A 14,102-nucleotide genomic window follows, 5' to 3' on the forward strand; every position below is an offset into this window, starting at 1 on the left:
TCATGTCTGTCAAAGATTGTGTGACACCTTCATATTATGGTATTCCAGTAAAAAAAATAACTTAGGCATAACCATTACAAAGGATCAGATGTCTAGAGGCTTACTAAATTTTAACCCTCTAATTAAAAAACCCAGAAGAAGCTAAATCAATGGCTACAGGAAGAGTCCTAATAACCAAGGCTGAAGGTATCTCTAGACTAACATATGGCGCTCCATCTTCATATCTTGACGGTAAAATAAGCAAGGAGATAGACCAGATGCTTTTCAACTTTCTGTGGAGAAACCATACCCATTACATTAGGAAAACGGTTGTAATGAACACTTATGAGAATGGTGGGCTGAATTTTCTGGACTTTACTACCTTAAATAATACTTTTAAGATCAATTGGATAAAACAATTCCTATGAAGACCCACTTCTATGTGGAATTTTTTTCCTCATTATGTCTTCTCTACTTTTGGTGGCCTTAACTTCATGTTGGTTTGCAATTATAATATTGACAAAGTTCCAGTGGAACTTTCTGATTTTCATCGGCAGGTTTTCTTGTCATGGTCCTTAATTTATAAGCATAATTTTTCTCCACACAGATATTATATATGGAATAATCGGGACATATTGTATAAAAATAGTTCTTTGTTTTTAGAATATTGGTTCCAAAATAATATCCTATTGGTGAGGCAACTGGTAAATGCAGAGGGTCTTTTAAACAGTTATAAGGAATTCTTATCACTTTACAAGGTCCCTGTAAAACCTAAAGATTGCAATTGTTTTAGATGCCATTCCCTCAGGTGTTTCTTTATTATTCAGGAACATGTCAAGACCTGACCCTCAGAGCCTACCTTCCATTGACCCTGTTGACTCATCAGTAGGAAAGAGTTGTTTCTCTTTCGGTCCATTCAACAACAGAGCGATACGAACCTTGTTTCAGCAGGACGTGTTGTATGTTGACCTTATGTCATGCCTTATTGGAGTGGATTTATTGATATCTGTTGGAAAAAAGTTTGGATGTTGCCACACACATACCTACTTGTTAATAAAATGAAGGAAGTTTCCTTTAAAATTATTCATAAATATTATGCTGCCAACCACTATATGAAGAGGTTTAAGGAAAACATCAACTCAAATTGTTCCTTTTGTAATGACCACCCAGAAACAGTGTTGCATCTTTTTTGGCAATGTATTCATGTAAGAAAACTGTGGCAAGACATCAGTAGATTTATAATTGAACACATTTATGAAGATCTTACACTATTGTGGAGAGATGTACTGCTTGGATTCTTTACCTATGATATAAATAAGCTGAAACATTGTCATTAATTTCATTATTCTTTTGGCCAAATTTCATATTCACAAATGTACATTTACAAACAAACACCACATTTTCTTACCTTACAAAAATAAATTGAACTGTATTTTAAGACAATTAAATACTCCACTAACAAAAAAGCTGTTAGAATAATAAGTGTCTGTATGTCCCTTAAGGTCCTTGTGAAATGTGATATTGTACACCCTAGCCCCGCCCCTAGCCCAATTGAACTTAGTATACTATTTATATATACTTCTGTTCCCACATGTACTTCCTGTATTGACTTGTTGTTACTAAAAAAATAAAGAAAAAAACAGTAGGCCAATCCAAAATCAACTCCTAGGCCCTACAACCCACGTACTTGTGGAGCTCTAAGACGATTTGACAGGTGTTTGTAATATGGGGTTGATATTTGTGCGTCTGTAACTTTCTAAATCGTCATTATTCACGATTCATTCAGGACTATCCATAATCATGGTAGTAGCCACATTAATGTAGAAGTATTTAGAGACATATTCTATTATTATTTACAATAAAAGTGACTCCAAAATGACACAATACATTATTTATCATTCATTTCTATTGGACATAAAATGATAAGAAACACAACCAGAACAAACAGCAAATGCATCCAACAAGTTTGTAGAGTCACAAGCTTGATGTAATCATTGCGTGCTAGGAATATGAGACCAAATAAACTTGACTACTTTAATACACATAAGTGAATTTGTCCCAATACTTTAGGTCTCCTAAAAGGGGGGACTATGTACAAAAAGTGTGGTAATTTCTAAACGGTTCACCGATATGGATGAAAATCCCCTCAAATTAAACCTGACAGTCTGCACTTTATTGTATCATTTCAAATCCAAAGTGCTGGAGTGACGAGCCAAACCAAAAAATTATCACTGTCCCAATATTTTTGAAACTCACTCTTTATACTTGTGTTTAAGTAAAGTTTGTTTTGCCTACCTATTTCAGTGACTAAGAAGGTCTACTTTGCTATTTTATACAACATAAAGGGAAAAATGTGAAATCTTTATAATTTCAGCCAGTAGTTTTGAAAGTAGAGCTCACGAGCCAAAACAGGTCCCTGAGAATTGTGTTTAACGTCATCCATTTCGTATGATATTTTACGTCCTGCAAAAATATTTTTTCCTGCAATTCATGTGATGTTACAAATTCCAATTACTACGATATGTTACGAATTTGTAACTGCTTTGGGGCCCATTCAATAGCTTTAACTGCTCTGGAAAAAGATTGATGTATGTTTTGTGTTTCTTTTATTTGTAGTCATTGTTGTTGATATTAGAGGCATTTTTATCAGAAAGGATGAAATTTGATGTCATTTCTTTTTTGTATCAGTAGGTCCACACCCCTTTACATTTGGAGTTGCCTCTTTTAGGCATATGTCAATGATTACACCACTGTCATGGAGAAAAGAAACTGACAAGAGTGAGAGAGGATATTGTGAAATAGTGGGCTGGCAGATCCCAGTCTTCTCTACTTTGAGGTTTATCTGATTGTGAGTCACTTCATCAAACCAAACTGGTCTTTCTTGTTATTTTCCATTTCCATCCACTACAGAGGCTAGAGTTTCTGACCGCAACTCTGGCCAACATGACAGGCTTCCACATGAGATCGTAGCTTTGGCAGAGGAGGAAGAATGGGAAACAGAGGAGTGAAGGAGCAACAGACAAGGGGGAAAGGAGGTAGTGGCGAATGAGGTGAGGAATTAAGATCTCCAGTTAAGGGAAAGAAAAGAGAAGGGAGGGGGAATAAGGGAGAAAAATGTGCTCTAGGACAGGAAAATATTGGAGGAAATGGTGCAAAGACCGGTGTTGGAAAGGGAGGAGGCAAAGTAGGAGCAGCATGGAGTAAATACAGAGAGCGGGAAGATGCAGGCGGAAGAACAGAGCTAGTAATCAAATCAGTTATAAGTGTCACAAATGGAACAAATGGAAAAGAAAATGTTAGAGAGAATGGAAAGGTCAAAGGGATAGGAAATGGAGGAGAAGAACTCAAAGTAAGGGACAGAGGTCCAGGGAGACGAGGAAGGAGAGGAAGACTGCAAATAGAGACGGTCTAGGCCGTGGAGATGTAGAACCAGTAGAACTGAAGATAGAGAAGAGAAGAAGAGTGAACAGAGGGGTGGGTGGGAGAGGTAATGGAGGTTTGGGTGTAAGAGGTGGAGGGAGAGATGGATTGGGAGGAGGGGGTGAGGATGAGGTAGGACAGAGAGGAGATAGCGCTGTGGTTGGTGGAAGACCAGGAGAAGACTCACATCTAACCCAGCAGGACTACCTCCAGCTGATGAAGTCACTGAGCGTCAGGCTCCCTGAAGGTGTCCTAACCCCACAGATGATTGAGCTGGCTAACATGGAGAGCAGCATCCAGGATGCCCAGGCCAACATCCAGTTCAAAGCCGTTCCTCGACTGGGCTGCCGGGAGGTTAAAAACTTTCTGGCTATGAAAAGGTACAGCCAGGTCCTTCAAATCACAAAACTCCTCTTCTTTGACCAAGAGGATGATGAAGAACAGAGTAGGAAACACTGGAGGGAGAATAAGACCAACACAGGCCGAGGGTTCAGGCTGAGGAATAGGTACATGGGTGATACGGCTGTCTCAACACCGGCTATGTACACCAGTGCTGCCACCAGGAGTTAGGCTAGGTTGGAAGGTTGGAGGTGGGTCTTCGATAGTGACTAAAGGAGCCAGAGTGAATGTGAAAGACATTGAGAGCAAAGAGTATTGTGACGAGTCAGTGTTTTGGAGGAACGGAGTGTCACCCGGGCCTCGGAGGTTTGGTATGTTCTTCCATGAGCTGGGAGAGGGCGGGTCAGGTGGAACCAGGACAGCATCATACACAAAAGGCAACAAGGTGGAGTATGGATTCCTCAGCGGAAGGTTGGACTTCCTGGCCTAAATCGAGACGGACAATTCTGGAAAAAACAGAAAAGCCGCTGAAAGGAAGAAACGTGAACAGCTCGTGATCAAATGCAAAAGCACTACCGGCAACATGGTTGGGAAACTGGTCACTAAAATCCCCAACAGTAACCAGTACAGCTACCAGGTCCAGACCTACATGTACATTCTGAATAGAGAGGGGGAGGTAGAAAAGTGTTCTCAGATGAAGAGAGCAGTGATAATTGTGAGACACTACCACCAGGGAGGGGACCCTCCCAGGGACTTCCACTGGAGTTACTTGCAGATAGAGCCCTCTGTCCAGGCTGAGATAGACAAGCTTGAGGGCCCTACTCCAGGTGTGTTGGCTTGCTACCTAGCCCTCCTCAACCTCATCTTCCAGAGGGAAACAAAACCTCAATAACTGCGATTTTTATTCTTCATTAGGTAGTATGATTATGTCTAGTCTATAACTTATTAAACTGGAAAGAAAATAATCAATTAAGATTATCTATATCATGTTTATATACTGGGTGGTTCGAGCCCTGAATGCTGATTGGCTGAAAGATGTGGTATATTTACATTTACATTTAAGTCATTTAGCAGACGCTCTTATCCAGAGCGACTTACAAATTGGTGCATTCACCTTATGATATCCAGTGGAACAACCACTTTACAATAGTGCATCTAAATCTTTGGGGGGGGGGGGGGGGGGGGGGGGGTTAGACGGATTACTTTATCCTATCCCAGGTATTCCTTAAAGAGGTGGGGTTTCAGGTGTCTCCGGAAGGTGGTGATTGACTCCGCTGTCCTGGCGTCGCGAGGGAGTATATCAGACCGTATACTACTGGTATGACAAAATTACTTTTTACTGTTCTAATTACATTGGTAACTAGTTTATAATAGCAATAAGGCACCTTGGGGTTTTTGTGGTACAGTATTTGACCAATATACCACAGCTAAGGTCTGTATTCAGGCACTCTGTGTTGTGCTGTGCATTAGAACAGCCCTTAGCAGTGGTATATTGGACATATATCACACCCCCTCAGGCCTTATTGCTTAAATATAAATCATATTTTATCAGTACATACAGAGAGCAGTTGTTTTAAAAATATATTTATGTTTTACATTGTGTTGCTTAGGGAGTTAATTGCCCCTGCAAACACACCAGCACACTAAAACTTGTCATACATGAGATTCAGAACTGTAATAAAACACAACATATTTAATTTGATGCAAAAGCGCAACACAAACTAAGCAAATTCTCTTTTACTCTTCCCCTCTTCTGCAAGTACAAATAGCATCACAAACTAAAGCCAAAGTCAGAACTGACCAAAGCCATTGAACCCAGACCTGGTTTAGTTCTGATCCATTTCGCCACATCTCATCGGGGCCTGTTCTCCTGGGTTGGGTCTAACTAATGCCATCTTTCAGGTCTTGATTGAACTAAGCGAGTGCCATGGGCTAAGTTTTTTTGTTTTAAAAACACCACAAAGCAAAAACAAAATAAAAAAAACATTCACCCACATGTCACAGATAATACATGTGTATTTTTCATGATTATATAAATTACTTAAGTTCCTCCATTTTACTGTTGAACACAAAGTGTTTTCTGAAGGACCTGTTCAATCACAGCATTATATTTCAAAATACTCATCATAATCAATGTCCTCAGTATCATTAATGCTGCGTTCATAACCAAGTGAGGAGCTGGCATTTACCACATACGACTGGGAAAAACCCACTTGAACACCCTTCCAACTGGTAATTACTAGTGGGAAACTTGTCTATCATCCCTGAGCTCCGACTTCTCCCTCATGGTGACCTCTGACATCACCTATTAGAAAATTACCTCGATAACAGCATTTTTGTCTGTTACTTGCAACAAAGCATTATTTATAAAAAGCAATCTATTAATATGGTTTTTGAACACTATAATTTGTTTACAAGCATGAAAGCTGTACTTTTAATTTACAGTTGACGCCGCTTGTTGGCCATTAGCCAATCAGCGTTTCCCAACGAATTCAAAGAACGTAAAATGCATCCAACTGGTATTTACGACTTCACAACTGGTAATTACCACCTTCCCACTTGGTTACGAACACAGCATAATAGTAGACTACTACTTAGTACCATGGTTTGTGGTCAATGCCATTTAAATTTTGTCAACATAGGAACTGAACTAATGGGAACAGAATTAAAATGGAATTGGTTCCAACCCTACTCTTCAAATAGCTAAGGAAAAGGTATAACGTGTCAGAAGTACATTTTGGTCAAGGCCCAGTCAGCATCCTACTCTAAAATAGCAACAGAGTAAATGTGTATGTCTAGCAGTGCATTGGTTGAAATGGCTCTGTACTGTAGTGTAGTCCAACTTAATTTGAAAGTCGTTATTCAATATTTTTACCCATTCGTAAAATTTAGGCTAAGTAATATTGTATGTTCATTTATTTCTTAACAATAGTAAACATATCTAACCGTTTTAAATGTAAACCATTTATTACAATGACCTGTAAGCATATAAATCGTGAACAAAAGCCTGCTTTTTCACTTACTGTGATATTACTATGCAAAAATGATTCTAAGCAATGTATAAGCAGACCTTCAAATAAAGTGTGACCTACGAGTCAGTACACAGCCATCAGCTACTGAAACAAACTGGATGGGACTGTTAGAAACTGTTCCTATGGTTGCATTGTGTCAGCACTAACACATCAGTCATGTAAAGGCCTTACGGTTTCCACTAGATAACACAGTCACAAAGTCAAAATTTGCTCTATAGTGTAAATTCATGAAAACAAAATTGTGCTTTTGGTCTCAATTTAAAGGTCAGGGCTAGGAATCAGGTTATCAGTTTGGTTAGGGTTAGTTAGGTTTAAAAGATAAATTGTAGAAATAGGCGGGGTTCATGACTTTGTGGCTGCGTTAACTAGTAACGACACCTTGTATTGTGCCAGCTGAACCAGATGTAACAGAGTCCGTTTGAGACGTCACTCTCCATCCAGAGGTGGCCACTCCAGTTCATGAAAGGGGAAAAAAAAGTGTATCCAGTTTTTTTTTGCCACCTCCAAATAATGACGCCTGGGCCATGCAAACCAGGGCAGGTGACTTGCCATCTAATATAATGAACTAAGTGTTTAGGAATCATAGATGTCACAAATCCTCCAGCCTTCCATAAACTGGTGTGCCCACCTCTAAACTCATCCCTGAAACTGTCAAAATGAACTAGGATGAAGTTGCGCCTAGACACTGAACTGAGGTCAGTTTTATGGAGAGAGTAAGTGATGATCCTAGATCTGTGCCTAAGGGCAATATCTATCCGAAGCGTCACGCGGGATAGATCCCTCCCACTACTGACATCAGATCACATGGGAAGCAAGTGGTCATCCCTCTCTTCTGGCTGCTCCTCTGGCTCTGTGGACACACCCCTGTATGTGGGAGGTTCCTCTTCAGGGCCCTGTGTCCTACACACAAAGTTACATCCATCCTGAGGGTGAGGGAGAGAGAGAGTGAGAGTTATGACTGACTAGCCAATCCCAGCCCTCAAAAGAACAGCTAAGTGCCCTCAAGTAATGCATAATTGTGGCCTTCAACATAGACCCTGAATCCCAAAATCAACCCATATACCCTCCAACATAGACCCTGAATCCCAAAGTCAACCCATATACCCTCCAACAGACACAATCCCAAATCAACCCATATAACCTCTTCCAACCTAAACACTCGTAGGGGATAGGGTTTGGTTTGGGATTGTACCAGAGAGATATGTGACGTCCATAGTCTCACGTCAGATAGCGCAACGGCCGCCTGCACTGAACTATCTGATAACTCGCAAACACTCATGGCATAGCTAGAAAGAAGCTTGAAAATGTTACCAAGTTGACATCGTCCACTAAACCCCTTTTCATCCTCAAAAGAGTCAGAGTTAATCTTACCAAAAACAATAAACCTGTAGCTAATATTGATGTTTTTTCATGAGCAAGTCTTCACTACCTAATTCTCTAGCTAGCTAGCGTAGTGAAGTTCCAGCTAACGGACAAATTAGTTTTCATGATATCTGTTCTGCCGTGATTAGCGCGCAGAGTTCTACAGCCCAGATGACTGCTCTCTGGGACATTATCGCGTTGGCTAAATGTTCCAAAGAAGCGAAGGAACAGTGCCGTCTGTCCGAATCAGATACATGCTGATTTCTGAGAACAGTCCCAGAACTTTGCTGCCGTACTTCATCAACAAGCTGGCAAACTAGATACTGTATAGCCATTCAAACAAGCTTGCACTAGGCTGCTAGCTGGAGCAAGTTTGCTCAGCTGACCGAGCAGGATTTGCCATATTAGCCAGCACATCATAGCTACCAAGAGAGGAGTGATTTTCAGAATTAGCAATTAGTGTTAGGTGGATGAGCAAAATGTAGATTTTTTTTATTAGGTCCTCATCCTAGAAGACAGATCGGTTGAGGGACGAGCTTCACGTAGTAGTGACGCCGCCTGACGTGAGACAGTGATGTGACTTCTACAAACACTCACCGCTGCCAGGTTGCCAACCTGCGTCCAGAAGACATAGTTGGGGAACTGCTGCAACCCTTTGGCCCCGACAATCAACCGCTGGTAGAGGAATCCACAAATGAGGTACACTGACAAGAGGACGAACCCACTGGGACAGAGGAATGAATAAAAAAAAATTAAAAAGCGGTCAAATCCCCAGTTGGAAACCCATCCCATTAATTGGGGCGGCAGGGCAGCCTAGTGGTTAGAGCGTTGGACTAGTAACCCGAAAGGTTGCAAGTTCAAATCCCCGAGCTGACAAGGTACAAATCAGTCGTTCTGCCCCTGAACAGGCTGTTAACCCACTGTTCCTAGGCCGTCATTGAAAATAAGAATTTGTTCTTAACTGACTTGTAAGTCGCTCTGGATAAGAGCGTCTGCTAAATGACGTAAATGTCTAGTTAAATAAAGGTAAAATAAAAAATAAAATGTACATATGAACAAACATCACAGTGATAATTGTTCTGTTGTGTTAAGCGTTGAGGAAATAAGAGACCATTATTATAATGAATACAATCAGTTTTGCTTGGTCTTGCAGCTTTGTTTGTTGTGAGCCAATGGCAAGTCCATTTCATAGGGTATTGAGTATTTGTTGGAGAGAGAAATGGAGAGCTTTGGTTGCTACCCTGCGTGCCAGCCAGCAGGTTAGGGATAAGTCTGAGTATTTTTGTAGTCACATGAGTGTGTGTAATCAGGAAGGGTGCATAATCTTAGTACTAACATTATGAGTATTATGGAGCCTGCACTGAGCTGGGATGGCAGAGCTGGACAGACTGCACTGGAGTCCAGTTCAAACAGATAGAAACAGTCCGTCTCCCTCTCCCTCTCCTCCAACACCACTTCCAGCTTCCCCTAAGAGATAAATGGGGAGCGTGAGAGAAAGAGAGGAAGACAGAGGTTTGAGCAAGAGGGAGGACAATAGGAGGGGATGTAGAGAGGTGTGCGTCAGTGTGTGACAGGGAGAGAGGCAAGTCAAATCATCACACCACAGTGATCTATAGACATTGAAGAATATGGACCAAACCCCCCCTTCCCTCTCTCACCATTTCCACTCCTCTGTTACAGGAGATCATGACGATGGCTTTCCTCATCTCCTTGGAACAGTGGGTGTCATACTTGGTGCCGTTGCTGTAGATCAACATCACCCAGTCACCTGTAGGGGGTGATGGGTAGCAGAGAGTGAGAGAAAGAGCGAGTGAGAGAGAAAGAGCGAGTGAGAGAGATGGAAGGGGAGAGAGAAAGGGCATCACTATATCTGGTCATGCTAGAGCTGATTTACAGAGATACTACGACCGCCACATTACTTTTTCAAAAGAAAAGATATAGAACCTGGACATTCTTACTTCCTCCGATAGCCCGTGTTGCAGTGTACAGGCCAAGCACTGTCTCACTTTTTTCCTCGTTATGTTCGATCTGAACGAGTCCCGCTCCTACCGTTTTCCCAGCATCCCCACACACCTGGAACTGGTACGTGTAGCTGTCCTTGCCGCTTGTCTTCACCTCAGAGAAACTGTAACCAAGGGAACCGTGAAAAAAAACGGAGGTAACGTTACCATGTATAAGTGTTACATGGGATGTTACATGAGTGATGTAGACTAAAATTAACACTCTGGAAAATGAAAACTAAGGGAGTTTCCAAGCTTAATGTGGTCTCCTGACTGCTGAACAATAACCTTTTTATACCATCATGCAAAGCTAATTCCTGTGACAGCTGACAAAGTATAATTTCATCTCCACAAGCAATGGACGTCAGTGTGTGTAGAGTATTACTTTTTTGCTGATAAACACTTGCTTTGATACCCCTCACCTGGTAAAGCAATAGGATATACCACAGATATTTCTATGTTTTCTTCCATTTCTAAAACGGTCATTCCTTACGTCTTGTTAGTGAGCGGTTCTAGAAGACTGAGGACCTTCCGTTCTGCCGGGGACTCAGAGAACAGCTTACACCTCTTGGTGTCGTCACTGGCCTGGCTTCCACACACCAACAGGACCAGCTGAACAGCCAGAACTAACAGCCGCACAGACGTCACTGTGGGTGGGGGGAACATGGACACCTGGGGGAAATATATAATAGTACACGATTAAAATAATATACTTAGTAAGGCTTATTTGGTCTGTTTCACTGCATGACTGATTCATTGCCTAACCAATTCATTGTTGACACAGTGACACTGATAAAAGCAGTAAACAAGTGCTGCACTTTTAACATTGTAGTAGGACTACTGAGAAAAAACACCTGCCTTGTGATATTTACAATGATTGTACAAAACATTAGGAACATGTGCTCTTTCCATTACATACTGACCAGGTGAAAGCTATGATCCCTTATTGATGTCACCTGTTAAATCCACTTCAAATCAATATAGATGGAGGGGATAAGACAAGTTAATGAAGGATTTTTAAGCACATGGATTGTGCCATTCAGAGAGTGAATGGGCAAGATAAAAGATTTAAGTGCCTTTGAAGGGGTATGGTAGTAGGTGCCAGGCACACTGGTTTGAGTGTGTCAACAACTGCAACGCTGCTGGGTTTTTCCACACTCAACAGTTTCCTGTGTGTATCATGAATGGTCCATCACCCAAAAGGACATCCAGCCAACTTGACACAACTGCAGGAAGCACTGGAGTGAACATGGGCCAGCATCCCTGTGGAACGCTTTCGACATCTTGTAGAGTCCATGCCCCCAATTAATTGAGGCTGTTCTGAGAAGGGGGGTGCAACTCAATATTTGGAAGGTGTCCTATTGTTTTGTACACTCTGTCACTTTCTGTGATTCCTAAGACAGAAACACATCTCATGAGCAAGTAGGCCTACCAAGACAAAACTCTACTACAACAGCGAGTCAGACCATATGAACTCTGACAAGTACAATGACGCAGCAAAGCTGCTTTCAAAAATGGTGCGTTCAAGCGAACTGGGAACTCGGAAAAATACCAAGTCAGAACATGACGTCAGTAATCTACAACTCGGAAAGTCGGAGTTCTAGAAAAGGCCCTAGTTATAGTTCCCGAGTTGGAATTCGGAGGACAGTTTAAAAAAAATAACGATCGGAGCTCGTTTCTTCCCCTGAGTTCCCAGTTGTCTCGAACGCTCGGAAGTTGGAGATTTCCGAGTTCACAGTTGTTTTAAACGCTGCATAACGTCTCTGTTTGCAGGAGGAAATGAAACTATCCCGCCATCTTGACTTGCACACCCCTGACCTAACGTGCATTCAGGATGGTTGCTGCAACGTTCCGGTGAGCGCTCAAGGCAAAACTGTCGAAGATAAACTGAACACCGTGGTAGATGCCGTAAATCAATGCGAAATAGATGATAAAGCCGTAATTAACAAAGCAGCTGTCATGCAACTTTTGAAACGTTTTAGAACGTTACGCATCCTGAATCCACCCCTAGCCGCGGCTGATACTGTAACACAAACAACTTTTAGACATACCTTCATTCCGAAAAGATGTAGCCAGCTATTCCGAAGTGTAGGTTGAAATGGCTACAACCTAGCTGATGAAGTAGCTAGCAAAAGCAAGCGAAGCTAACTAAATTGGACACTGTATCCCCTGTTTGTCTTGCAAATGCAACAGACTAACACCTGGTAATCAATTTCGATCACACACAACTACGAAGTCATGTTCGTTAAGAGTCCGCTATAAAATATACTTGAAAATAAACGATTTATGCTATAAAATCATTATCCAGCGTTACTTTATGTGAGATGCGGAAGTGGAACTAAACAAGGAAACGCATGTGACTGTAGCAAAGATTTAACTAAACCAAGATAGACCAAAGCTTGTCGTATCAAATGAGTCGTAATGGGCAGAGCCAAACACGCGCTAGCGATATCCTATTGGTGCGTGATAGTATATATCTGCATATTTACGTTAGGGAACGCCTACTCTGTGAAGCGTGTGTGCAATAACTCAATTGCCTTTGCACCCCTAAACAGGGCGATTTTTTTTTAACTTAAGGAAAATGATGAAGTCTACAACACTTAGTCCGTTCTGTTCATAACAGATTCTAATTTTGGGAACAGAAAACTGTGTTGAGATCAAATGTTTAATTGTTGAGATTTGCAGGATATCGGACAAAATTCCATCTCGTTCTCCCACTACCCGCTAGTGGGCTTCCTCTCATTGAGAGGAAGCAGGAATCTTCACATTTATATATCCATTTAAATATCTGTCTCATTGTTCGATCTGTGATTGTAACATTGTATTTGTAACAAGCGGAAGTAGTTTATTCTTAACAACCCTGTTCTTCTTCGATTAAGTTTAACAGCTGTTGGCATCCAATAAATGTTGCATTACCGCCACCTACTAGACTGGAGTATAACTCCCTTATACTTTGCTTGGGAAAAAGCAAACAAAAACTAACAAATACCCTACCATCTAACACTAAACTCACCAAAAAAAAAACATTCTCCACTATTTAAATATATTTAGTCCTACTTTAAGCCAACAGCCTGAAAGGATGGGACACCACCACTTAACACACCCTGTAACTCTTCCTACATCAAATCTCGCACACCCAAATACCTCTCTGCAGCTGCCACCACAACCTCTATTTTCTCAGACTTACACAACAGTACAGTTGATAACCAATGCTATAAATGCCAAAAATCCAATCTTACTGAGACATATATCACTTGTTGGTTTATCCCTCTGTACTGGTACAGATCTACTACTCTACTACTCTCAGGATCTCTCTCCCTTGACTCATCTTCCTCTGCTTTCTTCCCTGCCTCAGCATATGATAACTTCTGCACTACTCTGACCCTGGAAACCTCAACCTGCCTCTCTCGCACGGGACATTTGTAATCCCCAGCCCCATGGGCACCCCTACAATGAACACATACCACTACTTTCCCCAATGCTACACATTCCTTTGTCTCATGCCCTTCTGCACACTTTTCACACCTAGTAACCTCCCTCCTACACACTGCTGACACATGCCCATAAGCTTGCCACCTGTAACAACGGAATGTATTCTACACAAAAGCTCATACAGGATAACTTATATATCCTCAAGCCACATTGTCGTGCAAAGACTCAACATCAAAAGAAAAAGACTGTCACAGTCTCACCTTTATCCTGACCCTCAGTGCAATCCTCAGGCTCTGAGAACTTCACCACACATACCACCTCTGATACTTCGCCCTCATTCACTTCCATTTCTCCTCTTGTCTTTAGCTCACTCTGCTTACACTTCCTACCATTCTTCTTTAACAAACAATCTCCATTTTCTGCCATTTTCAACCGACTCAAGCTCACCATCTTCCTCCCTCCCTCTCTTAGACCTCCTCTGCCTCTCTTTTTCCCTCCATTCCTCCTCCGGATTCCAAGTATAAGTCTCCTTACGATG

At 41.6% G+C, this 14,102-nt stretch overlaps 1 protein-coding gene across 1 annotated transcript; it reads right to left on the reverse strand.

Annotated features, from left to right (window-relative positions):
- Window positions 1-5,306: 5,306 nt before the first annotated feature.
- Window positions 5,307-12,530, reverse strand: LOC115188316 (cation-dependent mannose-6-phosphate receptor). The gene is made up of 7 exons (XM_029747116.1): window positions 12,184-12,530; window positions 10,626-10,804; window positions 10,091-10,257; window positions 9,791-9,900; window positions 9,469-9,599; window positions 8,730-8,856; window positions 5,307-7,693 (listed from the first exon to the last, which is right to left on the reverse strand). Exons 1-7 carry the CDS (start codon window positions 12,187-12,189, stop codon window positions 7,571-7,573), a joined length of 843 nt encoding a protein of 280 aa, XP_029602976.1. The 5' UTR covers window positions 12,190-12,530; the 3' UTR covers window positions 5,307-7,570.
- Between the last annotated feature and the right edge of the window lie 1,572 nt (window positions 12,531-14,102).

Source organism: Salmo trutta, chromosome 3 (genome assembly GCF_901001165.1).
Source record: "Salmo trutta chromosome 3, fSalTru1.1, whole genome shotgun sequence".
NCBI classification, from domain to species: domain Eukaryota; kingdom Metazoa; phylum Chordata; class Actinopteri; order Salmoniformes; family Salmonidae; genus Salmo; species Salmo trutta.